Here is a 26828-nt window from a genome sequence, read left to right on the forward strand (position 1 = left end):
TAAAAAAAGTAGGTAACAAAATAATAAAGAAAAATGCTATTTTAATAAAAATTTATAGCAATAAAGCATGGAAGGATAGAATAATCATAATTATAGCAACTGCTACCTCCAGTTCTGAGGACGTTGCATGTACTGTAATTATCCTCATTTTACAGAAGCCCAGTGAGACCAGGCTGAGACCCAAGATCAAATAATTAGGACATGCAGAAATTGGGAGAGATAAGTGATATTTGTAACTTGGAAATTTGTTTGGTTTTGAATTGAAGTGTTCAGATTCCAGTGAAGCGAAAATTAGGCATTGTCATCCATCATCCATGTGGGATCTAAGCCCCCTCTTGATCTACAGGTGGAGAGGTCATCACCATCCCAGGGTCCACAGGATGGAGAAATAAAATATGGATTGGAGTGGACTTACTGATATTCTACTATGGAACTATTGTGACTAGTAATGGAAGAAATTGTAAGATTGAGGAGGAGAAAGTGCCCACAGTAGTTGCTGAGGGCAGGGAGAGGGAAGAAGAGATGTGATGTGGGGGCATTTTCAGGGCTAGGAGTTGTCCTGGGTGGTGCTGCAGGGACAGATGCTAGACATTATACATCCTGCCATAGCCCACTGAATGGACTAGGGGAGAGTGTCAACTACAGTGTAAACGATGATCCATGTGGTGCAGCAGTGCTCCAAAAATATATTCACCAAATACACTGAATGTGCCACAATGATGAAAGAGGTCGTTGATGTGGGAGGAGTGGGGTGAGGAGGGGTGGGGGGTATATGGGGACCTCTTAAATGTTTTGAATGTCACATTAAAAAAAAATAGAGATCATAAAAAAAAACCTCAAAGAAAAAAAAAAAACTAAAATAAAATAGAAAATTAGGCATTTGATTTTCAAAAAATCCTGCCTGAAAGCTAAAATCCCAGAAAAAGGATTAGACACTGTTGGCAACTTTTTTTTTAAAAGCCTCTTTCTCGAGATAGATTGATGTGCCATTACTTGCACATAGTCAGGGCATACAACCCAGTGATATATATATATACATATATATATTTTTTCTTTTTCTTTTTTGGAGGTACTGGGGATTGAACCCAGGACCTCATACTGTGAAGCAGGCACCCAACCACTGAGCTAAAGCGGCTCCCCGAATCTGATGATGCTTGTTGCATGTCTACAGCTGTGGACATCGCCACCACGAAGACGGTGGACAGTCCATCGTCCCCAAGAGCTTCCACCTAAATTCCTCACACCCTTTGTCGTCGGTCATCCTTCCCTCCCTCCTCCCTGGCCCCATCAGTGCTTGCTGTCACCATAGATTAGCTTGCATTTTCCTAGAACTTTATCTCAATGGACCCAGGCAGTGCATTTCTGATTTTTTTGGTAATTGCTTGGCCCAGATCCCAGCTAGTAAACAAGACCTCATTGTTGCCAAGTCCTAACATCTCCTTACCCACGGTGCTGTTTTGGACTTTCAGAACTGGCTGCTCTGGAGCAGACAGAGCAGTTTCCAGGGCTTTCGACTCCACATCCCGGAGAACGCGCGTAGCCGTGGCTGCAACTTCTCTCTTCTCTCCTGTTTCCCACAGAGTCTTATTGGCGAGATCTGACACAGCTTGGTCAACAACCTCTTGCAGCTTTGAAGACACAAAGAATAAAAAAGTAAATCCCGTGTGTTCCCCCAGTCTCTTATTTTTTTCACTTTATCTTCAAAGAAGCATTAGGTTATAGAAAAGTCACGTGGAAAATATAGGGGATTCCCGTATACCCATCCCCCTCCCCTCCACTTTCCCCTGTTAATAACATTTTCCATGTGTATGGTACGTTTTTTACAAGTGATTTACACATTTGAAGCACTGCTGCTACTCATGGCCAATAGTTTACTTTTTTCAGTGTACACTTTTATAGGTTTAGACAAAATTTGAAATGGCCTGTATCCATCATTGCAAGATCACGTGGAACAATTCCAATGCCCTAGAAATGCCCTGTTTCCATCTATTCTGCTCTTCCTTCTCCTCCCCTCAGAACCTATGGTAACCACTAAGTTTCAATTTTTGAAGAATAAGGTTCAAAATTAATGCAATCGGGAAGCGGATGTGGCTCAACGGATAGAGAGTCCTCCCACCACATGGGAGGTCCAGGGTTCAAACCCCGGGCCTCCTTGACCCGTGTGGTGAGCTGGCCCACGTGTAGTGCTGATGTGCACAAAGAGTGCCGTGCCACGCAGGGCGGTCCCCCACATCCACATGCAAGGAGTGTGCCCCGTAAGGAGAGCTGCCCAGCACGATGGAAAGTGCGGCCTGCCCAGGAGTGGTACCACACCCACAGAGAGCTGACGCAGCAAGATGACACAACAAAAAAGACACAGATTCCTGGTGCCACTGACAAGAATACAAGTAGACATAGAAGAACACACAGTGAATGGACACAGAGAACAGACAACTGGGGATGGGGGGGAGAAAGGGAGAGAAATAAATTAAAAAATAAAAATCTGAAAAAAAATTACAGGCGATAATATTAAGGGCTTGACATATTGGTATGTTTTCTTTTATTAGGCACTGCTTATATCCTTGAGAGATTCTTGCTCCTCTGAGAACATAGCAGGACTGCCAGGATGGGAGTTTAATATTTCCTTGTTTACTGCGTGGGTCTCCATCCACTGATAACATGCTATAACAAGATGAACACTTTCATGTTACACAGAAGCATGCCCCAGGTGCACCCTATCCCACATATCCCCCCATTACAGACACCCTGTACCTGTAACCTTCCCTTGCCATATTTGCCAAAAGAACATTCCCACCATCTTAGTTTTAACCACAGACCTACAAATCCCCAGAGTTTACCTTCTCCTTCCTCTAACCCCTCCCACAGTCCCATGGATCTTATAGTGATGAAAGACACAATGAAAAAAAATTTTATTCTTATTTTTTAAATTAAAGAAATTAAAAAAATTTTTGTATTGTATTTGTTATTTATGCTTATCATGATTTTGTTTTCCTAATTTTTTTACTTTGTTTTTAGGGAGGTTTTGGATCACAGAAGGGTCACGGCTGTGGCAGGGGAGGATCAGTGTTGGTGATGGGGAGTTGTGTGGGGAGGTTTACACCTGGGGTGTGTCTTTATGGCATAGGAATATGATCAAGTGGTCACAGGGCATTGTCTCGGTGGGTGGAGACCCAGACAATAACTGAAAGAATATTGAATTCTCATCCTGTGAAGTCCTGCTATATTCTCTAATAGAGGAGCAAGAATCCCCCCAGTACATGGGCAGTGCTTAGCAAAGGAGGACAGACCATTACATCAGGCCCTTGATATTGATGGTTGTACTTATGAATCTTTTCTTGTGAAATTGCAACTTAGCCTAGTATTATATATTGCCTAAGAGTTACTTCCTGAAAGCCTCCTTGTTGCTCAAATGTGGCTTCTCTCTAAGCCAAACTCAGCGTATAAATGCACTACCTACCCCCCCCCCAAACTGGCATGGGACATGACTCTCAGGGATGAGCCTCCCTGGCACTGTGGGATTGTTACCAGGCACAGACTAGTGATGCATTTGGAAAAAGACCTTGACCAAAAAGGGGAAATATTAAATACAAATGAGTTTTTTTAAAAAAAGATTTCTTTCTCCAACCACCCCACCGCTGTTGTCTGCTCTCTCTGTTCATTTGCTGTGTGTTCTTCTGTGTCTGCTTATGTTCAGGCTCTGGGAACCAATCCTGGGACCTTCTGGAGTGGGAGAGAATGGTGCAGCATTCTCTTGCACCACCTCAGCTCCCTGTTCTGCTACTTCTCTTATTGTCTCTCTTCTGTGTCTCTTGTTGTGTCATCTTACTGTACCAGCTCTCCACATTGGCAGCACTCCCGTGTGGGCCAGCTCACCATGCAGGTCAGCTTACCTTCACCAGGAGGCCCAGGGCATTGAGCCCTGGCCCTCCCATATGGTAAATGGGAACCCAAATGCTTGAGCCCTATTCATTTCCCCAAATGAGTTTTTATGGCTAAGAGATTTCAAAGTGACTCTGGAGGTCACTCTAGAGGTTCTGCTTATGCACATCTCAGCAGGATCTCATTGATGGCCACAGTAAACAGTGCCTCAAACAGCAGAGCTCTTGAAGGCTCTGGAGACATCCAGGCAATATAAGCAGAGCAGACGATCTCAGGAATTCAGCACCCTGTCAGCGGGCCTCACTTTGGAATTTTTGCTCCCCAATGTAACAGAGTTAGACTCCTAATTTCCCTACCCACGGCTCTTCTGCCCTTTTCATTTGAACATATAATTAGCACTATACTCATTGAATATATATCCCATAGACTTAAATCTTCAGGCTGTTCACATACCAGTTGAGCCCTGAATCTTAGCAGAGTTGTAACATCTACTCTTCAGTTCATCGGACTTGTCCAGGACAAATAACAAAAGGATGATGATGGACAGAACCTGTATTAGTAAGCCGAAGGTGTGCTAATGCAAAATACCAGAAATTGGCTGGTTTTTATAAGGGGTATTTATCTGGGGTAGAATCTTACAGATACCAGGCCATAAAGCGTAAGTTACTTCCCTCACTGAAGTCTATTTCCACGTGTTGGAACAAGATGGCTGCCGACATCTGCGAGGGCTCAGGCTTCCTGGGTTCCTCTGGGCTCAGCTCCTCTGTTTTCTCTACAAGGTCAGCTGTAGCTGTGAGGCTGTCTAGGCTTTGCCTCTCTCCACAAGGCCAGCTGTAGACGATCAGCAAATGGCTCTGTCTGTTGCCCTGGGGCTCCAGCTTAAGGCTTCAGCATTAAACTCCAACATCAAAACTCCAACATTAAAAGCCCCCAACTCTGTCCTTTGCCATGCCTTTTATCTGTGAGTCCCCACCCACCAAAGGGCCAAGTGGTTGACATCCTTACCTACTCAAGTAAACCTATGAATCCAATATAATCTCATATGCCCAGAGGAAAAGATCAGTTTACAAGCATAATCCAGTATTTCTTTCTGGAATTCATCAATAGTATCAAACGGCCACAATATCCATCCCAAAAAACAGAGAGTATTTGCAACTTCAAACAAGACTGTTCCATCCATCTGCCCCATGGGCTCTAAGCCCGTTTCAAACAGAGTGGGCATCACCATCTGCAAATACTCAATGAACAAACATAAGGGGGTATGCAACTACCTCCTAAGGCTAAAATAGACTTATTATTATTCTATTAATGGAAGAACCTGTAACATTGATATAAAGACAGTGGTCACCAGAGGTTCTGAGGGGAGGGAGAGGGAGTAATAGGTTTAACATGGCGTATTGGAATTTTTTTTGCGTGGCATTGCAGTGATGGATAGCAGCCATTATATATTTTGTGAAAACCTATAAAATTGGGCGGTGCTAACTAACCATTATGTAAACTACAGTCCATGGTTAGTAGCAGTGCTTCAATATGTGTTCATCAATTGTCACAAATGTATCGCACGAAGGAAAGGAAAAGTGTGGGAGGGGGAGGGGATGGCCGTATATGGCAATCCCCTATATTTCTAAGTAACATATTTGTAATCTAAAGCTTCCTTAAAAAAAAAATCCCGTCCATCAATTCCCACACCCCAAGGGACAGCAGAGAGCGTAAGAAAATAGGCTCTGGAGTCTGAGGACCTGGGTTCGAATTCCGGGTCCACCCCCACTGGCTCTGCAACTTGGGCAAGCCACTTCATCGCTCTTTGCCTCAGTTTCCCCCACTTTACAGGGTTTTTAGGAGGGTTGAAGGAGTTGAGATGCTAAACTTTTAGAGGAAGGTCTGTGATGTAAAGGTTCATTGTTAACATCTTTTCCCAAAGTGGCAAGGCTGCTGGAAATAGACCAGGGATTTCCACGAGGGGTGATTATGTCCTCCTCTGCCCCCCGCCCCCACGGTGATGTCTGGAGACGTTTTTGGTTGTTACAACTCAGGGTGGGGTGTGCTACTAACATTTAGTGGGTGGACAGCAGGGATGCTGCCACAGAGAATATCCAGCTGATTGTCAGTAGGGCCAGGGGGAGGGAAACCCCGAAATAGATGTATAGTCCTAAAGACGCTCTAACTGGAAAATTTAAATCAAATTTTCCTGTGAAGGAGAGCAAAGAGATGTGCCAGTGGCCGGAAAAGAATGGCCAAATTGAGGTTTTAAATATATAATATATGAGCAAAAGCAGGGAGACAGAGAGTAGATTATAGGTTACCAGGGGCAGGAAGGGGGAGTTATTGCTTGACAGGTACAGAATTTCTATTTGAGGTGATAGAATTTGGGGTGCTGGATGTTGGTGATGGTAACACAGTATTGTGGATTAAATTAATACTACTAAATCGTACACTTGAAAGTGGTTAAAATAAGACATTTTGAGTTGTGTTTCTTCTGCTATAATAAACAGCAAAAAATTTTAACCTAGGTGATTTGAAACACCGTTTTTTCCCTCTGATCCCCACATGGTTGTACTCAAAGTGTGGTTCTTGAAACAAGCAGCAACAGCCTCACCTGGGAGCCTGTTACACAGGCAGGCCCTTGGGCCCCTCCCAGGTGTACTTTAGCAAGGTCCCAAAGAATTCATGAGCACCTAAAAATATTAGATGGTTTACCATACGACTGGGCAATCACATCCTAGGCGTATACCAAGAGCAATTGAAGACGGGGACTCGTATTTGTGCATGGATGTTTGTAGCAGTATTAATCACAATAGCCAAAAGGTGGAAACAACCCAAGGGTGCATCGACTGACCACTGGATAAACCAAACATGGTCCATCTGTATGACGGGGCATTATTCATCTGCAGAAAGAATGAAGCTCTGATGCATGCCACAACATGGATGACCCTCCATGCTAAGTGAGATAAGCCAGGCACGGAAGTATTTATATTGCATGATCCCATTTACATGAAATACCTAGAATAAGCAAATCCAGAGAGACTGAAACTAAGTTAGAGGTTACCCGGAGCTAGCGAGAAGGGAGAATGTGGAGTTACTGCTTAACGGGTGCAGAGTTTCTGTTGGAGGTGATGGGAAAGTTTTGGTTGTGGGTGGTGGAGAGGGTTGCACAGTGCTGTGAATGTAACGAATCCTGCTGAACTGTGTGCTCGCAAGTGGTTAAATCGCAAAATTTAAAAAATATGTATCGCCATGATGTAAAAGGAAGAAGGGGAAAATGGATATGGTGAGACAGTTAAGAGAGAGGCGAAGGAAGTGCTAAGTATAATAACCATTTAGTGCCTGCAGAATGAATTTTAACAAGGCGAATGAGTGACCCATGTCTCCAACAGCCTGTCATCTGGCTCTTGCCCTAGAATGGGTTCATGTCTTCCTCCCCCCACTCTCCCACCCTCACCCTGCACTACTCCAGCAAGATTTGGGGCTGTTAATGGAGCGAAGGATAGATGCTCATCTTTTATAAGCCATTGGCTATTTGGGGTCTCTTGTTGTAGCAGCTGAGCCTACCCTAATACACTCCCTCTTAGTCCATCTCTCTTGGTCTGGACCAAGAGCATCCTGCTCTAAATCCACCCAGATTTTGGGTTTTGTAAATCACTGATCCCTGTCTAGGTCCCAGGGTTCAGCCCCCACTCACCTCTTCCTTGCCTCCAGCGATTGGTGGCTTTGAGGTTCTGTCTGCAAAAGATGCAAGGGGAAGTCATTATTAGGACTGAGAGTGAAGCGGTGGAGGGTGGGAGAGCAAGTTGGGTGACTGTAGCCATTTAGCATTATGTATGGATTCCAAAAATAGATATTGGATTATGTTTGTAACCTGGTTTGTTCATCCAGGCAAATATTAGAGTATTGGATTCAGAGGTCTTACTGTCACTGGATTAAATAATGATTAAGGCTTCGACGTGTTGGTAGGACATTAAGTCCCTGCCCCGTAGTGGGTGGGGACTCACAGAGAAACTGCCCCGCAGAGAAAGGAGGTTGGAGTTTTGAGCTGGAGCCCTGGGAAGTAAGCACACACAGGAGCTTGGTCATGAGAAAAGAGAGAAGGCCCTGGGAAAAGATCCTGATAGTGTGCAGTTGCAGAGAGCAGAGAATGAGCAGCCGAGCCCAGAGAGAGCCAAGCCCCAGGAAGGGAGGAACCCAGGAAGCCTGAACCCTCGCAGACGTCGGCAGCCATCTTGCTCCAAGTAGACTTTGGGGAGGGAAGTAACTTATGCTTTATGGCCTGGTATCTGTAAGCTCCTATCCCAAGTAAATACCCTTTACAAAAGCCAACCAATTTCTGGTACTTTGCATCAGAAGCTCTTTGTCTGACTAATACAGTAATGTTGCCATCAAAAACATCTGGAGGGTTTGAGGCCTCTCCCTTTGTTCTCTTTGGGGATTGGAGATGGAGCTCCTCATTACGGCATGGGACAATGGTCCTCACCCAAGGGCAATACTGCTCCCCCGGGGATCATTTGGCGACATCTGGAGACAACTGGGGAGGGTGTTACTGGTATCTGGTGGGCAGAGCCCAAGGATGCCCCTCAGGACCCTGCAGAGCACAGGACAACCCCAAAACCAAGGATTCCAGTTCCTAGACCCATCCATGACTCCTTATGTGAACTTGTCCTTTCTGCTTGAGTTAGCCTGAGTGGGTTTCTCTTCCCTGCAATCCAAAGAATTCCATCTCAATCACCACCTCATTCGCTCCTCTATTTCCAAACTCCACTGGCCTCCCTCATCCCATTATTTCCATGAGCTTCCTTCTTCCTTTGGTTCTTTTCCTTCCATCGTTTATTTCCCTCCAGAAAATTGACGCATGCTCTGGCCCCAGAACAAGAACCTCTGTTTTCGTGTGTGTGATAGGCTCAACCGAAAAGGAGGAAGAGAAACAAGAAGACAGGATTTTCTTACTTTGACAAGTGTTTTCACTGGCATCCTTGAATTCTGTTGCCCCAGAAATGAGTGTGTATCCAGGAATACAGCGACAGGTGAAATTTCCTTCTTTATTATGACATTCAGCGTGTAATCCACAATATATGCTGTGGGGTGGACTACATTCATCGATATCTGAAACACAAAGGAGAAATTAATCATTCATTCAACAAAGATAAATGGAGGAACGACTGTGTCCCAGAGCTGTGCCCCTTTTTCCGGGATCTGTCTTTGCTCAGACATGCCAGTTTAGGTAACGATTATCTTTTTTTTTCTTTTCCTCATTGACTTTGATTCGTTTCACCAGGAAGCATGCATGGAGACAAGGATTCTAGTGCAAGTGGTTTATTTGAGGGGTGACCCCAGGAAACACTGGACGGAAGTGGTCAAGGGAGACAGGGAAGGGAAGGCAGAAAATGAAAAGCATGTTCCACTGTTGGAAACTGGGACTCAGTTTCTCTGGGGGCCTGTTGGAGACAGTGGGAAGTGCATGCCTCAGAGTCACCCCACCTGAGGGGTGAGGAAGTGGAATGTGGATCCACTGAGTCCCATCACGTATTTATTAGATGACGACTGGCTAAAGATAAAAGATTCAGCCCTTAGAGTTTGTGTGAGGAGAGAGAGCCAAAGAAGCTTGGGCGATGGGGAAAGTGTTTGATTAGATGGAGGGTACCGTGGAAACATAATCGGGCATGCTATTTGAGCCTGGACAATCTAAAAGGATCCTTGAGAATATTCTTTTGAGCCTTTTCTCCCTTGTTAGAACTTGTCCAGGGTCACGTATTGCATTTACTTGTCATTGCCTCCTCCTCCCCTCCCCCTCCCTGCTCCCTTCCCCCTCCCCCCTCTCCCTCTCTCTCCCTGGTTCCCCCTCCCCCTTTTCCTCCCCCTCCCCCTCCCTGTACCCCTTGCAACCTGCACTCTAACTTCTGTCTCTATGAACCTCAATATTCTCCAATATTTTCTTTTTAGTTACCATGGGTCTTAAATTTAACATCCTAAATCTTTACCAATCTTACTTGCCTTGTTATCAACTTGACTTCAGTAATATACAGAAACTGTTTTCCTCTACCCCTCTGTTTCCCCACCTTTATGAAGTTCTTATCACAAATGACATGCTTATACATTAGAGTAAGAAAACGACTTGTTTATGAGAAGAATCTTGATCTTGAGTTATAAGGATGAGAGGGGCTGGGCAGAAGAGGGTGTTTCAGGCAGAGGGAGTCCCAGGCAAAAAGACATGGAAGAAATGGGCATATATGTACAATGGACTATTATTCAGCAAAAAAAGAATGAACTCCTCATGTATATGGGACAACGTGCATGAAACTTGAAGACATCGTGTTGAGTCAAATAAGCCTGACACAAAAGGGAAAATATTGCATGGCCTCACTGATGTGAAATAATTAGAATAAGCAAAGTTGTAGAGTCAGATTCTAGAATATAGGTTAGCAGGGGATGGGCTGGGGTAGAGAATGGGGAGTTAATGCCTAAAGTACACAGCATTTCTATTGAAGTTGATCGCCAAGTTTTGGTATTGCATGAGAAGCCTCCACAGTCCATGAAGTCCTGTCACATGCACTTCTTCATTCAGCCCCCTCCGTCCTCGCTAAGTCAACTCCATCGTCCCCATTTCACGGTTGCCTAGGACCAGGCTTCTTTCCTGCTGAAGGTTGTGTGGGTGGCATTTTCTGCCTTGTTAGTTACTTGGGTGCCTCCTTCTACCCTGACTCTGGGCGATCAGAAAATTACCCATTCCCCAGCCATGATCTTTTTACATGTGGTTGTTACAGGCAGGTGAGGATGGTCAACCACCACACCCAGGAACGGAGAGAGTCTACAACTGCAAGCAGGAGAATCGCATCCGTCATGCATGTGGGATCTAAGCCCCCTCTCGATTTAGAGGTGGAGTGGACACCACCATCCCAGGACCCACGGGATGGGGGAATAAATTATGGATTAGAGTGGACTTACTGATATTCTACTATAGAGCTATTGGGACTCCAGCAATGGAAGAAATTGTATCAGTGATGTGGAGACAGTGGCCACGGGAGTTGTTGAAGGCAGGAAGAGGGAAGAAGAGGTATGAAGTGGGGCATTTTTGGGACTTGGAGTTGTCCTGAATGATATTGTAGGGATAGATGCAGGACAATATATATCCTGCCATAAATCACTGAATGGAATAGGGGAGAGGGTAAACTACAACATAGGCTGTGTAGCAGTGCTCCAAAATGTACTCACTAAACGCAATGAATGTGCCACACTGATGAAAGAAGTTATTGATGTAGGAAGAGTGGGGAGTGGGATATATGGGAACGTCATTTTTTAAAAAGATTTATTATTTATTTATTTATCTCCTCTTCCTCCCCCACGCCCCACAGTGGTCTGCTCTCTGTGTCCATTCGCTGTGTGTTCTTCTGTGACCACTTCTATCCTTATCGGTGGCACTGGGAATCTGTGTTTCTTTTTGTTACATCATCTTGTTGTGTCAGCTTTCCTTGTTGTGGCACCATTCCTGGGCAGGCTGCACTTCCTTTTGCACTGGGCGGCTCTCCTTCGGGGTGCACTCTTTGCGTATGGGGCTCCCCTATGGGGGGGACACCCCTGCGTGGCACGGAACTCCTTGCGCTCATCAGCACTGCACATGGGCCAGCTCCACACGGGTCAAGGAGCCCCTGGGTTTGAACCGTGGACCTCCAATGTAGTAGACGGAAGCCCTAACCACTGGGCCAAGTCCGCTTCCCTCATATTTTTTAATGTAACATTTTGTGTGATCTGTGTATTTTTAAAAAGTAATCATAAGAAAAATTTTTTAAAAAATTATCCATTTACCATTACACTGCTCGAATGTCCACTTGGAGTCAAAGATTTCCACCCCGGATGTGGGACTATATCCATGATTACAGGTACAGTGAGTGCTGTTGACACAATGACCGTTCAGGGGACACAGAGCACAGGTAGCTGCAGGAGGAGAGAAGCAGGTGATCGTCAGCTGGGCAGGGGACTCCCCTTACCGTGTGTTTAGGCTCCCAGGATATCAGAAAATGAAGATGCTGCTCTAGCTTGAACTGTGTCCCTCAAAAGGTCATGTTCAGGTTCTGACCTCCCCTGAGTGTGATCTTATTTGGAAGGAGGCGAGGCAGGAGGGATTAGGGACCTAAGGAGGAAGGGGGCAGAAGACCCAATAAGCCTGGTAGGAGAAACTGAGGAAAGGCCCACTGGCTAGCATCAGCCGGCTGGGTCACCCAGGCAAGCTGGGAAGGGGCACCTTGCAAGCCCCTGCACCCAAAGGCTGCATTTTCAGAAGGCAGCCAGCAAGGAGGGGTGGGCGAGGGGGGCTTCACACCCACCCAGATTTCAGGGTCCCCCTCGCCTCATGGAGAGCGACCTCACGCCTCGTGACAGTGACCAGAAGCTCCTCACTGCTGGTCAGCACACCATGCCCTGCAGAGGTCATGGGCAGCAGGGAGTGGACAGCACCCCACAGCCCTGGAGCCCGTGCCCTGAGCCCCTCCTTATCAGCGCAGACCCTGGCGTCCTGTGCCCCCATGAAACAGGGGAGCCCAGGGCAGAGCCTGTATTTTCTTCCTCGAAAGTGCCCATGTCCATGCCTCAGGGATGTGTCTTCTGTTCTCTTGCTCTACCCCCCATAAATCCTCTGCCTGTTTCACTCGTCTGTGGCTCGTGCTTGAATTCCTTCTCGGGAAGAAGTCAGAACCTGGTCATGGTCTCTGATGACAGAGGGTCTTACAGGTGGAGTTAGTTAAATTAGGAGGGGCCTAGCTGGGTCAGGCTGGGTCCAGTCCGACATAACTGGCGTCCTCATAAGAAGGGGGAAGAGACACTGTCGGATGGATACTGTGTTCCTGGATTTCCTCTAGGTTCTTGGCTATGGTGCAGAAGTGAATTTCAAGGGCAGCCGGGTGAGTTAGGCCAGTAATTTATTCAGATAGGGAGGAAAGGGAAATGGGAGAAAAGAACAGAGCAGGGGTCCCAGGTAGAGAGGAAGGGGCTGAAAAGTGATAAAGCAGGCTGATTTACAGGCTATGATATCCCATTATAGGTTGTAAATCCCCAGGTTTGCGTGTGTAGTGATGCAAGTGGAGGAGAAGGCAGCCAGAGTTTGGGTCAGAGGAGATAGAGCTCATTCAGGCCTTGCACCTGGGTTTTGAAATGTTGATTATCTCACCCCTTTGATAATGGCAGGGGAGGAGTTCCAGCTGTTTATTGCTTCTATTGCTTATTTTCCCCATCAATCTCCCAGGAGGGCCCAATGATATATAATATAGCCATGAACCTTAATAAAATCCGGTAACAGTGTCAGATCTTGTCTTGGTCCAAACCCTCCCTGGCATTTGGCTTTGGAGGGGTCAGAGCCTGAGCACTCACCTTCAGCTGTATGAGCCATGGTTCCTAACAAACTGAGCAGGAAGAGGAGCCCTGGAACAGAGAAGCAAAAAGGAGAGACATGAAACTATCAAGGAAAGATGCCAGGAGATCCCGCAAGCACTGTGTATCAGTTAGCTATCACCGTGTAACAAACAACCACAAAATGAAGCAGCTTAAAACAATGACCATACATGTGACTGTCTCTCCTGGTTTCTGGGAAGAGCTCAGCTGGGCAGTTCTGGCTCCCCTGAGGATGCAGTCGGAGAGTGGCTGGGGCTGGAGCTGCTGGGGCCTGGCTGGGCATCTCCCGCTTCAAGTAATCTCAGGACCTCTCTGGCTGTGCCACTTGGGTGACCTCCCAGCACAGCGGCCTCAGTGGAGCTGCTTCCGTGGCACTTCACAATTCTAACCCTGAGGGTTCCAGCCAAAAAGGTGAACCACACCAAATTTTATTTTCACTAGATTTTTAAAAAATGTGTTTTATTTTACTAGATTTTTTAAAATTGTGGTTAAAAATATAAAATTTGCATTTTGACTCTTTTTAAGTAGACAATTCAGTGGTATTAATTACATTGACAAAGTTGTGCTACCATCAAACCACTATCTGTTTCCAAAACGTTGTCATCACCCAAACAGAAACTCTATACTCATTAAATAAGCCCCTATTCCCACTGTGTCTCTTTGAATTTTCCTATTCTAGATATTTCATATAAGTGAGATTATATAGTATTTGCCCTCTTGTATCTGACTTCTTTCACTGAGCATAATGTCTTCCTGGTTCATGCATGATGTAACATGGATAGGAACTTCACTTCTTATGACTGAATAACATTCCATTGGGTGGATAGACCACATAAAAAAAGCAAATGTATTATATCTATTAAAAAATGGTATTGAATCAGCATTTAAGGTTGAGTTTACCCTTTGGGCATCACATTGTGTGTATCTTACCTTTTTCACAATTAATTTATTTTTAATTGAGTTAAAATATACATAACAAAAATCACATTAACCATTTTAAGTGGATAATTCTTAGATATTATGGACATTGATAGTATCATGTAACTTTCCTCACTATCTATTTCCAATCTGCTTTCAGCACCCCAAACTGAAACTAGTACGTCTTTAGCAATAACTCACATTTCCCCTCTCCCAACTCCTGGTAACTACTATTCCACTATTCTGCTTCTATCTATGCATTTGCTTATTCCAAGTATTTCATTTAAGAGAAATCATAGAGGGTTTGTTCTTTTGTGTCTGTCTTATTTCACCCAACATAATGTCTTGAAGGTTCGTCCGTGTTGTAGCATGTGCCGGCCCTTCATTCCTTTTTAAGATTGAACAATATTCCATTGAATGGATATGCCACATTTTGTTTATCCATTCATCTGCCAATGGACACTTGGGTTGCTTCCACCTTTTGGCTACTATGAGTTACGCCACTAGGAACGTGGGTGTACGGATACCTGTCCGAATCCCCACGTTCAGTTAGTTTAGGTATATAGAGAGACCATATTTTGTTTGTCCATGTGTTCATTGATGAACATTTGGATTTTTCTGCCTTTTGGCTCTTCACGGTATTCTCTTGGTTGCAAGTGAGTCACAAGCCCACCCAGAGTCAAGTGGAGAAGAATTAGATTCTGCCTCCAGTTGGAGGAGAGGCAAGCCTCTAGAAACATGTCTTGGATGGGAGACAATGTTGTATCCTGTTTGGAAAACACAGCCTGTATTTTACAGCTCAGGCTTGTGGCCGGTCTTGCCTCCTATAGCAGTTGATACTATTGATGAATCCCCAAAAGAAGTATTCGATTATGTTTATTAACTGGTCTTTTCCTCTGGGCATATTAAGTTATATTAGATTCAGAGTTTACTTGATTCCCTTGAGACAGTAGGATGTTGAGCCCCGCCCCTTCCTGGGTGGGGACTCACAGATAAAAGGCATGGCAAAGGACAGAACTGAGGGCTTTTAATGTTGGGGTTTTTTTTTCTTTCTTTGAATTTGAGAAGGAAAAATGAGTTATTTACGGCCAACCGGACTCAGGAGCTTTGTTTCAAAGCCGAGCCTCGAACAAGATTTTCAAGTTCTTTTCATACAGGGTGGGGAGTCAAATGGTGCTTTTATAGAAGAAAATTGCTTTCTTTGTTAGTTAAGTGTTTGCCTGAGTACCAGGTAGGTTTTGAATTAAATGTTGGAGTTTTGATGTTGGAGTTTGATGCTGAAGTCTTAAGCTAGAGCCCCAGGAAGAAAGCACACAGAGGAAAGAGAAACCAGCCCTAGGAAGGGAAGAACCCTGAGCCCAGAGAGAAGCAGGACCCTGGAAGGGAGGAACCCAGGAAGCCTGAACCCTGGCAGATGTTGGCAGCCATCTTGCCCCAACACGTGAAAATAGACTTTGGTGAGGGAAGCTACTTAGGTTTATGGCCTGGTATCTGCAAGCTCCTATCCCAAATTAATACCCTTTATAAAAACCAACAGACTTCTGTTTTTTTGCATCAGCACCACTTTGTCTGACTGATACCCTTTACCAACTTCATTGAGCTCCCTCAAAGGTCCGAAGTTGCTGGGTACATGGATGAATTCTCTTCTCTCCCTTTTCTTTTTTTTTTAAAAAGATTTATTTTTATTTATTTAATTCCCCTCCCCTCCCCCAGTTGTCTGTTTTCTGTGTCTTTTTGCTGCGTCTTGTTTCTTTGTCTGCTTCTGTTGTCGTCAGCGGCACGGGAAGTGTGGGCGGCGCCATTCCTGGGCAGGCTGCTCCCTCCTTCGCGCTGGGTGGCTCTCCTTATGGGTGTACTCCTTGGGCGCGGGGCTCCCCTACGCGGGGGACACCCCTGTGTGGCACGGCACTCCTTGCGCACATCAGCACTGCCCATGGGCCAGCTCCACACGGGTCAAGGGGACCCGGGGCTTGAACTGCGGGCCTCCCATGTGGTAGACGGATGCCCTAACCACTGGGCCAAGTCCGTTTTCCTTCTCTCCCTTTTCTAGTAAATCTTCCTCCACTCTGATCTCTAGTTCTCTTCTTGCCTTGTGTTACATGATAAATTGTATCTCCCAAAAAAGGTATAACCCTGGTAACTTAGTATGTGACCTTATTTGGAAATACAGTCTTTGCAGATGGAATTAGTTGATTCCCTGGTATGGTGGTTGACCATCCCCACCTCCCTGTTAGCTGACCTGGGTAAGTCCAACAAAAGGTGTTAACCTTTAATCTGCTAAATTGTGAGGAGATCTTTGGGTTCCTCGGGCAGATACCAGGTGGGCAGGAGTGTCCTGGGCAATGATTATTTATAAATGGTGTGGCAATAGTTCAGTATGTAAACAAATGTGTTTTTTTTTTGGTGTGTGTTGTTGAAGGATTCTTTGCCTCATTTATAACCTGTTTACTGCCCAGAAAGTGATCCCTGATCATGGAAGGGATTTTGTTCACCAAGTGAAGTGATGGTGCAGATGAAGCTGGGCTAGTTTGGTGGAGCTGGGACGAAGGTCAATTTCTGTGCATGATATGAGGGTGGGGTTGGAAGGAAGGAGAGAAGAACTGAGGCTGAATGGCTGAGGCAGTTAGGGAGGGTTGTCATGGCTCCCTGGGGAGGGTTCTGGAGCGGGAGAGGGTGTAGGTGGTAGGTAAGGAGGACTTGGAGGAGATAGGGTTTATTAGAGTCAAATGAGGCTTGTCCCTGTGATTGTAGCCACTCGTCCGTCCTCCTATGACCCTGGTGGTAAACTCTACCTTGCTTGGTGATGGCTGTGGGAGAGGATTTCCTTTGTGGGAATTGGGCAAAGTTCTCAGCCTTATCTCAACAACTCCTATTGGAAATTGAGCTGTTACTACATATTGGGCACTGTCCTCAGAACTTTACACTCGTCAACTTACTTGAGCTTTGAACAACTTTAGGAGGTAAATTCTCTTAGCATCATTCCCATTTTGCAGATTAAGAAACAGAGGAACACATATGATCTGGCACTCAGTCTACCAGGAGTATATCTAGAAGAACTGAAAACAGTGACATGAGCAGACACCTGAACACCAATGTTCATAGCAGCGTTGTTCACAGTTGCCAAAAGATGGAAACAACCCAAGTGTCTGTCAATGGATGAATGGATAAAGAAAATGTGGTATATATACGATGGAATAGTATTCATCTGTGAGGTGAAATGAAACTTGGACACATATGATAACATGGGTGAATCTTGAAGACTTTATGCTTAGTAAAATAAGCCAGACACAAAAGGATAAATATTGTAGGGTCTCAGTAATATGAACTAAAGATGAAGAATAAACACATGGAGTTGAAAACTAGAGTACAGGTTACTAGGAGATAGTATGAGGGGTGAAAAGGGGTACTGATGCTTAATGTATGTAGAAGTTTTAATGAGATTGACTGTAAAAGCGTGGAAATGGATAGAGTTGATGATAACACATTATAATGAGTAACAGGGGTTTTATAAATGGGATTGTGGCTGAAAGGGAAAGTCAAGGGATGTAAATGTCAATTGAAAGAAAGCTAGAAAATAACCCAGGGACTACATAACGTCGTGAACCTGGAGGTGGATGAGGATTGTGGTTAATAGTTGTGGCAGTTTGATATTATTGATGAAATCCCAAAAGAAATACTGATTGTGTTTGTAAATTGGTCTGTTCCTCTTGGCTTGTGATACTCTTTGATCATATTAAATTCAGAAGTTTCACTTTTACTTGATTAAATTAATATTAGGGCTTTGATTCAACCACGTCAGTAGGACATTGTGTGCCTGCCCCCTTGGTGGGTGGAAACTCACACAGAAATACATGGAGAAGGAGAACACAGAAAAGATTACTTTTGGATGCCAGAGCCCTGAGGAGAGAGCCAAGCCATTCACCTGATAGTTTGTAGCTGAAGAGACCAGAGCCCTGAACAGCTGAGAAATCCCAGAAAGAAACAAGCCCTGTGGAGAGAGACAAGCTTTATACTAGCCTAGCTGAGAATGGAAGGAGCTTGGACCACGGACTCTTAGAAGAGGAAGGCTGAACTCTCAAAGATGTCGGCAGCCATCTTGCTCCAACTCATGGCAACAGACTTTGGTGAGGGACGTAACTTAGGCTTGATGGCCTTGTGACTGTAAGCTTCTACCCTGAATAAATACCTTTTCTAAATGCCAACAGATTTCTGTATTAGTCACCCCGTTGGCTGACTAATCCAACAGAAGAAATACAAAAGTGTTCTTTTAGAAACTAGAACAAATGCCCATCACTTTTATAGTGTAGTAAGTATATGGAGATGCATGGGAAAAATACAACTAATGTAACCCGTGGACAGTAGTTCAAAGCCATACTGTAATGTTCTTCCATCAATGTCAAAGAAGCTACTGTGTAACTAATAAGGGGTAATGGAAAAAATATACCAAGTGTATGCTGAAGACCATAATTAGTGGTAATAGTCTGATTAGGTTCTCTCATAATCAGTAGCAAATGTTCCACAACAATGTAAGGTGTTGGTGGAAGGGTGTTGTATGACATATTAGTCAGCCAAAGAGGTGTTGATATAAAATACCAGAAATCTGTTGTCTTTTATAAAGTGTATTTATTTGGGGTAGGAGCTTACAATCACACGGCCATATAGAATGAGTTACTTCCCTCACCAAAGTCTGTTGCCAAATGTTGGAGTAAGATGGCTGCCGCCTCTGCCAGGGTTTAGCTTTCTCTTCCTTTTAGGGCTGCGTAGTCCCAACTTCTTCCAATCTCAGCTGCAGGCTGGCATAAGGCTCATCTCTCTTCCTGGGGCTCATCTCTTTCCAGGCTCAGTTGCTCTGCTCTCTCCGCAAGGCAAGCTGGAAACTCTCTGCTGAATGGCGTGGCTCTCTCCCCAGGGCTCCAGCATCAAAGCGAAGCTCTCTCCTCTGCCATTTTGTTTTCCCTGTGAGTCTCCACCCACCAAGGGGGCGGGGCTCAAGGTCCTACTCAAAACTCTTGAGTCAAAGTCCTCATCTTAATTTAATCAAGTAAAAGTGAAACCTCTGAATTCAGTACAATCAAAGGGTATCATGCCCATAGGAACAGACCAGTTTACAAACATAATCAATATCTCTTTGGGAATTCATCAATAATATCAAACCGCCACATATGGTTTTAAATAGGTTATGCATGATTGCTTTCTAAGTTCACAATTTTTCTAAAAGAAAAGAAACAGAGGCACAGAGAGGTTCAGTTACTTGCCCTATTCCCCAGAGCTAGTCAATGGCAGAGCTGAGATTTAAAATCAAGCTGTGGTATAGATTTTTAGGTGAGGAGGGGGAATGGGGAATTAAGGCACGATAGTGTAGAGTTTCTGTGCAAAGTGCTTGGGCAGTTCTGGTAATGGAAGGTGGTGAGAGAAGCACAACGCTGTGAATGTGATTAGTCCCACTGAGCGATGTACTTTGAAGTGGTCGAAATGGGAAATTTTATGTTGTAAATCTATTTCCCCAAGTCAAAGAAGAGAGGGAGAGACTAAAGAGACAGTGACAATTAAATGCAATACCTGATCCTGGACTGGGTCTAATAATGGAGGTGTAAATGGCAAACAGGACATTTTTGAAGCATATGAAAAATTTGGACTGTAGACTGTAAGCTTTATATCAGTGTTAAATTTCTTAAACTTGACAGCTGTACTTCAAGTGGTTACATAAGTGAATCTCCTTGCTCTTAGGAAATGGAAGAATGAAGTGTTCACGGAGCAGGATGTGCTCAACTTACTTTCAGATGTTTAGAAAATTGATAGATAAATAGTTAGAAAGATAGATGAATGGATGGCTAGTTAGCTAGATTGATGAATAGTGGTAGATAGATGGATGGGTAGAATAGTGATAGATGGCAAAGATAGAGTGATAGGTGATAGATGAATGAAGGATAGATGAATGGATGGATAGACAGATGATAGATGATGAGAAAAATGATAGAATGAAATAGCAAATATGGGAAAAAATGTTGGTGGATCTGAATACGAGTGGGGGTATATTGGAATTCTCTCCATGGTTTTTGTGTTTTTTTTTTTCTGTGCTTGAGATTGTTTGCACATTTTTTATTGAGGTGAAATTCATATAACATAAAATTAACCTATTTAAAAGTACAGTCAGTGATGTTTTACTAAATTTACTTAATTTAAATTCATATAACATAAAATTAACCTGTTTAAAAGTACAGTCAGTGACATTTCCTAAATTTACTAATATTTACAATGTTGTCCATCATCTTTATCTAATTTTAGAACATTTTTATCCCCTCCGAAGGAAACCCCATACCTACAAAATGAGTTCCTCCACATTCCACTCCCCACAATCCCTGTGAACCTTTAATTTTCTTTCTGTCCGTATGAATTTACCTATTCTGGATACTGCATATAAATGGAATCTTTTAAAAATGAGACATTTTGTATCTGGCTTCTTCCACATACCATGTTTTCAAGATTTTTCCAAGTTATATCTTGTACCATTACTTCACTCATGTTTTTTTAGGAGGTACTGGGGATTGAACCCAGGACTTTGTATATAGGAAGCAGGTGCTCAGCCATTTTAATGGCTGAACAAAATTCCAATGTATGGATAGTTCACATTTTGGTTATCTGTTCCCTAGTTGATAGGTATTTGGGTTGTTTCCAGCGGTTTGCTATTGTGAATAAGGCTGCTGTGAATATTTGGGTACAATTACTTGACTATCTCTCTTCAGGTTTGTGAGGTATATATCAAGGGAGAGAGCTGCTGGAATATCTGCTAATTCTGTGTATTACTTATTGATGAACTGCTCAGGTATCTTCCACAGTGGTCGCACCATTGCACACACCCACCAGCAATGCAGAAGGGTCCCTCTTTCTCCACATCCTCCCCAACTGTTATGTTGGAGTTTCACAAAAAGGATAACCATCCTAGACGGTGTGAAGATTTGTGTTATTTTTGCAACTGTCTTGTAAGCTTGAAATTACTTCAAAATAAAGAGTGAAAAAAAGAAAACCCAACACACTAGACTGTGGGCTCAAGCATGTAACCTACCATGTCACATGGGCTTTCTTATGCATCCCACGTGGCACTGCATACTCAGAATTGCCACCCATATTACAGATGCTGTAAATTGGCGTATTTATTGTGACAATTTTCTGGTCGAATGCAGTAAAGTGTTTGAGGAAGGGGCTCAATTTCCTCATCCACAAAGTTGCCCAATGTGCTGGCAGTGACCCTTGAAGAGTGGGTGGGTGGTCCCTGGCACTGAGGGGTTACTGCCAGGCATCAACTAGCAATGCAACTGGAAAGAGACCTTGACCAGAAGGAGCAAAAGGTAAAGACAAATGAGTTTCTATGGCTAAGAGACTTCAGAATCGGGAGGTCATTCCAGAGGTTAGGCTTAGGATCTCATTGGCTGCCCAAGTAGATACTGCCTCAAATAGCAGGGCTCTGGAGACACCCAGACAGCTCAGGAATTTGGTGCCTTGCCAGTGGGCCCTACTTTGGAATTTAAGATCCCCAGTGTGACGGAGCTGGACTCAGTTGTGGTTTCCCTACACAGGGCTCTTCTGGCCCTTCTATTTGAACCTATAGTTTGTACTAGAGTTGATCGGTGCATGTACAAGAGACTCAACTCTTTGGGCTGTCCATGTGCCAGGTGAGCCCTGAATCTCAACAGGGTTGTAACACCTACTCTCCAGGTCATTGGAATCACCCAGGACAACCAGTAAGGAGATGGTGATGGGCAATACCCATCCCAAGGAACAGAGAGAGTCTGCAACACAAGCAAGATAGTTTCATCTGTCTGCCTCATGGGATCTAAGCCCCCCCCTCAGTTAGAGGCGGAGTGGGCATCACCATCCTAGGATTATCTATCCACCCATCTACCTACCTAACATCTATCTCTTTTTATCATCTGTCTCTTATATATATCTTTCCATTGCCTCTATCTTTCTATCATCTATCTATCTATCTATCTATCTATCTATCTATCTATCTATCTATCATCTATTCATCTACCTATCCTATCTATCAGTCATATCTATTATTTATCATATTTATCTCTATCAATCATATCTATCTATTATCTATTGTATCTACTGTATCTCTCTACCTATCTTATCCTATCTATCTATCATCTATAATATCTATCTATTCATCTACCTATCTATATCTATCATAGCTATCCATCCTATCATCTATCTTATTTATCTCTCATCTTTCCTATCTATCTATCTATCTATCTATCTATCTATCTATCTATCTATCTATCTATTTATCTACCTGTATCTATCCTATCTATCTTATCTATCTATCTACCTACCTGTCCACCTATCTATCATCTATCTATCTGGTTTCTCTGGAGATCCCTGGCTGGTCCACCATGCCAGGTAACATATTCACAGTTCTGGGATTAGGGCATGGATATATCGGGAGCCACCACTCAGCCTACCCTACCCTACTCTTCCCTTAGACAGTGCCAGGTCTGGCTCAAGACCAATTACTTACACTCTTGCATTCACCGTGCATTTTGAATATCTTGGTCTTCCAATGAGTATGTTCTCAGCTGGGCTGAGAACTGCTTAATAGAAGGGTCTGTGCATATTTCTTTTATATTCCCCTTCCTCCTTGTTATGTCTAATAATTAATTTATAGGAGCCACAAAAGCATTCCATGGTGACCGTGGCTCACAGCTCATCTCGTAAACCACATGACTGCAAAGTGTGACCATTTCCAAAGAGTCAAGCTTTTCCTCAAGACCAGTTCTCAGGGTCTCTTTCAAGCCCAGCCAGACACGATGCTCATTTCCGTGGGAGTGGGTCTTAGAGGAGGGTTTCCAAAGAGTTATTTGCATGCTGGACTTCTAGAAGTTTACGAGACTTTAGAAAGCATCACTCATTTTGCAGGTATGGAAACAGGTCCCTCAGGGGTCAAGCGGCTCAGACACCAGTTGTGTAACCTGGGCCAGTTGCTCAATTTCCCTAAGTTTCCTCATGTGCAACACAATGACAGCATTATCTCCCTTGTAAGGGCCGTGGGGAGCATTTAAATAAGGGAACGCTTGTAAAGCAGTTTGCATAATGTCTGACTGTGATGTTCCATAAATGATAGCTGCCTCCATTATCATTTCTAGAATCTTATTCTAAATCTCGATTTAATCCTCATTCCACCACACTGCCTCTTCCATGTGAGGTGATGTGGGCAGAGAGTTCATGGGTTGCTGAAACTCACAAATAATCCATCTCAGAAGTGCCTCTGCCTCTGGTTGCCAAAGAGCACAAATATATACTGAACCCCTCTGGGACGTCAGACGGTGGGGAGGGGCTGCAGGGGGAGGGGGCTATGGCCTTTGCCTTCAGGTGGCTTATATAAATTTTTTTTAAACTTTGAATTTCAAAATAATTTCAAACTTATAGGACAGTTGTGAAAATAATGCAACACCCATACAGAGTAGTCAACATTCCCCTGCTTACCCCAAATACCCAGATCCACCAATTTTAGCATTTTGCCACCTTTGCTGTATCATTCTATTATATACCAATCATCTCCTAAATTTTTGAGAACAGGTTGTATAAATCATGCTTCCTAAACATTTAATACTTCCATGTACATTTTCTAAGAACAAGGAGGTTCACTAGTGGAACCACATCTATCAAGTTCAAGAAACTGAACATCGATACAAAGCTTACGATCGACCTTCCAATTTTTTCATATGCCTCAATAATGTCCTTGTTGCCATTTTCACTCCATTATTAGACCTTGTCTAGTATCACGTATCACATTTAATTATTATGGTATCCTTAGTCTCTCTCTTCTTTAAAATTTAGGAGCATAGAGACAGCATAAACTTCCCCATCTCAACCGCTCCCAAGCACACCATTCAGAGTGAGTCATCTCCTTCACAATGCTGTGCTTCCTTCACCACCTTCCACTACCAGAACTTTCCCATCTCCCAAAACAGATCTTGCACCCATTATCACTAACTCCCCATTGCCCCTTTCCCCTGCATCCGGTAATCTGTACTCTACTTTCTGCCACTCTGAGTTTGCATTCCTGGCTATTTCCTAATAATGGACTCATCCAAGATCTGTCCCTCCATGTCAGAATTATTTCACTCGACACAATGTCAACGAGCAATGCTGGCGCATGAATCAGAGCTTCATTCTCTTTTATGACTCAGTGATTTTCCATTTTGTTTCTCCAGTCATCTGCTGCTGGACATTTGGGTTGCTTCCACCTTATGGCTATTTGAATGCCACCATTATGGATATGGGGTGCAAATATCTGTGCGAGTCCCTGCTAGCTTGCATTTTGATAGACTGGTTGGAGAGCGTGACACTCTGCTAAATAGCTGTGTGACTTTGAGTAAATTACCTAACCTCCCTGGGATGCCATTTCCCACCTGTACCATGGAGATATTGTATGATAATGAACTTTTGATCATTTCAGCCCAATGACAGGCACAAAGCAGGGACTCCATCGATGTTGTACCTGTTGATATTGGTATTGAATCTAGAGTTATGAGAATAGATGGAACTTCAGAGCTGGGAACCATCTTCCCAGGGGTGGTAGTTGAAGTCAGAGGACCATGAGATTCTTCTAGAAAGAAGGTAGGAAACCAGGGGAATCCCATGGGAGGACTGTGACAGCACAGATCTGGGGCCAGGTGCCCCAGCAGTGCCATTTACTAGCTGTGTGACCTTGGATAAGTAACATAAACTCTCTGTGCCTCAGTTTCCTCATCTGTAATATGGGGATGATAATAGTCCCCATCTCATGGGCCTGTTGTAAGATTAAATGGGTTAATACATGGAAGGCGCATAGTGAGTGCTCAAACATGTTAGCTGCTATTATTATTCTTGGTGCAGGAGAAGGAAAAAGGAGAGGGAGGAAAGGAATAGCAAGGAAAAATACCGGCAGTGGTAGGTCTAGAAAACAAACCCTGGATTGGATTGGAAGGAAAATTTTGGGGATACGTGAGAGGGTCGTTTCCATAGGGTGGTGAGAAGGAAACCACAGTGCAAGGAGAAAGGAAGAGAGTGTCCAAAGCAAAGTGTGAGGGAAGAGGAGAAGAAGAGGAAAGGCCAATAAACTGTCGATCCCAGTAGCTCCCGACTGGGCAGAACCATGGACCAGGGAGCACATACCTGGAGGAACTGATGTCGCCCTCATTCTGGTGGTGCAGGTAACCCAGGGCCAGCCAGCTGTGAAAGCTTCCTGCTGTCCTTTATGCCAATCACCTGTCCTCACTGAAGGAACTCTCATGAAAATTAATGTGGGTGTCTTAGGTCAGCTGGTGTAGGAAATTGCAGCGAGAAGAGTCAACTCCTCCCTGTCTTTCACCATCAGAAATCGTGGTTCTGCTTTTCGTCTGTGTTAGAGGCTTGCAATAATTAACAAGCTGTCGCTCAGTTTCCCCTGATAGGCATTGGGGAAGGGCTAATCCCCTCCCCCATGAGCCTACGTGTCTAAGGGCATGGCACTTCCCCATAGATAGAGATGGGAATAAAGGGAGATAAAGACCTTTACTTCCTGCTATAACCCACTGAGTGTAGGGGGGGAGCATGTAAACTACAATGTAAACTATCATCCATGCGATGCAGCAGTGCTCCAGAATGTGTTCACCAAATGCAATGAATGTGCCTAAATGATGAAAGAGGTTGTTGGTGTGGGAGGAGTGGGGGTTGGGGTGTGGGGTATGTAGGAACCTCTTATATATTTTACTGTAACATTTTTGTGATCTATATACCTCCAAAAAACACAATAAAAAATGATGGGGTGTGGGGTTGGGGACTGGGGTATATGGGAACCTCATGTTTTTTAATTCAATGTTTTGTGTGATCTATTAATTTTTAAAAAAAGATAATAAAAAGAAGACCTTTACGACTTGCATATCAAAGGGAGATAAAGACATCGTCCCTGCCTATCAAAGGATCACCTGCTCCTCCAGGATTCCAAGGAAACCCACTCCCTAACCGACTTCCCTCTAGTCTCGCAAGGGAACATTTTCAATTCTCGGGCTTCCTGTTGGCCCCTGCCCCTCCCTCAGACCCTCAACCCCCTCCCACCATCTATCATTTCCCCACCTAGGAAAGTTCTGTATAAATTCAAATCCGCCCCCCTTTTCCAGGAGAGGATGAAGTCTGTTCTTCAGACCCCCTCCGTTGGGAGAGCTTCTCAATAAATTCTCTGCCTGTGGTCATACCGGTCTCCTTGTCCCAGTGAATGCCATTTTTCTCCAATATTTGGTGCCAAAAACCCGAGTCTGGGGTCATGTTGGGACTGATTGGCTAGGGAGGAATCTCCCCTCTGCCGTGGCTGAATGCCCACCCAACACCAGACGTTGACTCTCGGCTGGGTGAGTTAAGGATTTCTCCACCGGAGGATCCTGCTGTCTCTCTCACTCTCTTCTTCCGTTGTCTGGGACAACCCACTGGGAAAACCTAGCACTCGGTAAGGATCCTCACCATTCCCAAGGGCCACGACGGGTGGTATGCCTGCATCTTTGTGGGAAGAAATCCCTTGGCGCAGGAGACATCTGGCTCCAAGAGTGGTTTCCTTGGAGATATCTGATTGATTCGGGGATGCCTGTCTCACTCAGAATCTCCCCCGTTCTAGAGATCCTTAGTCTCACCCCAGCCACCTAAAA

The 26828-nt window shown here is 44.3% G+C and overlaps 1 protein-coding gene across 3 annotated transcripts in view; it reads right to left on the reverse strand.

Annotated features, from left to right (window-relative positions):
- The window catches only part of ADGRE3 (adhesion G protein-coupled receptor E3), a 64558-nt gene that overhangs the window by 34769 nt on the left and 2961 nt on the right, over positions 1 to 26828 (reverse strand). For 2 of the 3 annotated variants that reach the window (XM_071212767.1, XM_071212766.1), the window contains 5 exons: positions 13228 to 13278; positions 11671 to 11799; positions 8818 to 8973; positions 7559 to 7599; positions 1445 to 1628 (listed from right to left, as the gene is read on the reverse strand). In XM_071212767.1, the coding sequence (XP_071068868.1) occupies positions 1445 to 1628; positions 7559 to 7599; positions 8818 to 8973; positions 11671 to 11799; positions 13228 to 13246 (529 nt within the window). In that variant the 5' untranslated portion in view covers positions 13247 to 13278. Of the gene's footprint in view, positions 1 to 1444; positions 1629 to 7558; positions 7600 to 8817; positions 8974 to 11670; positions 11800 to 13227; positions 13279 to 25326; positions 25422 to 26828 lie in introns of those variants that run through there. The other variant, XM_058290215.2, reaches the window with a different exon arrangement.

Source organism: Dasypus novemcinctus, chromosome 30 (assembly GCF_030445035.2).
Source record: "Dasypus novemcinctus isolate mDasNov1 chromosome 30, mDasNov1.1.hap2, whole genome shotgun sequence".
In the NCBI taxonomy this organism is placed as follows: domain Eukaryota; kingdom Metazoa; phylum Chordata; class Mammalia; order Cingulata; family Dasypodidae; genus Dasypus; species Dasypus novemcinctus.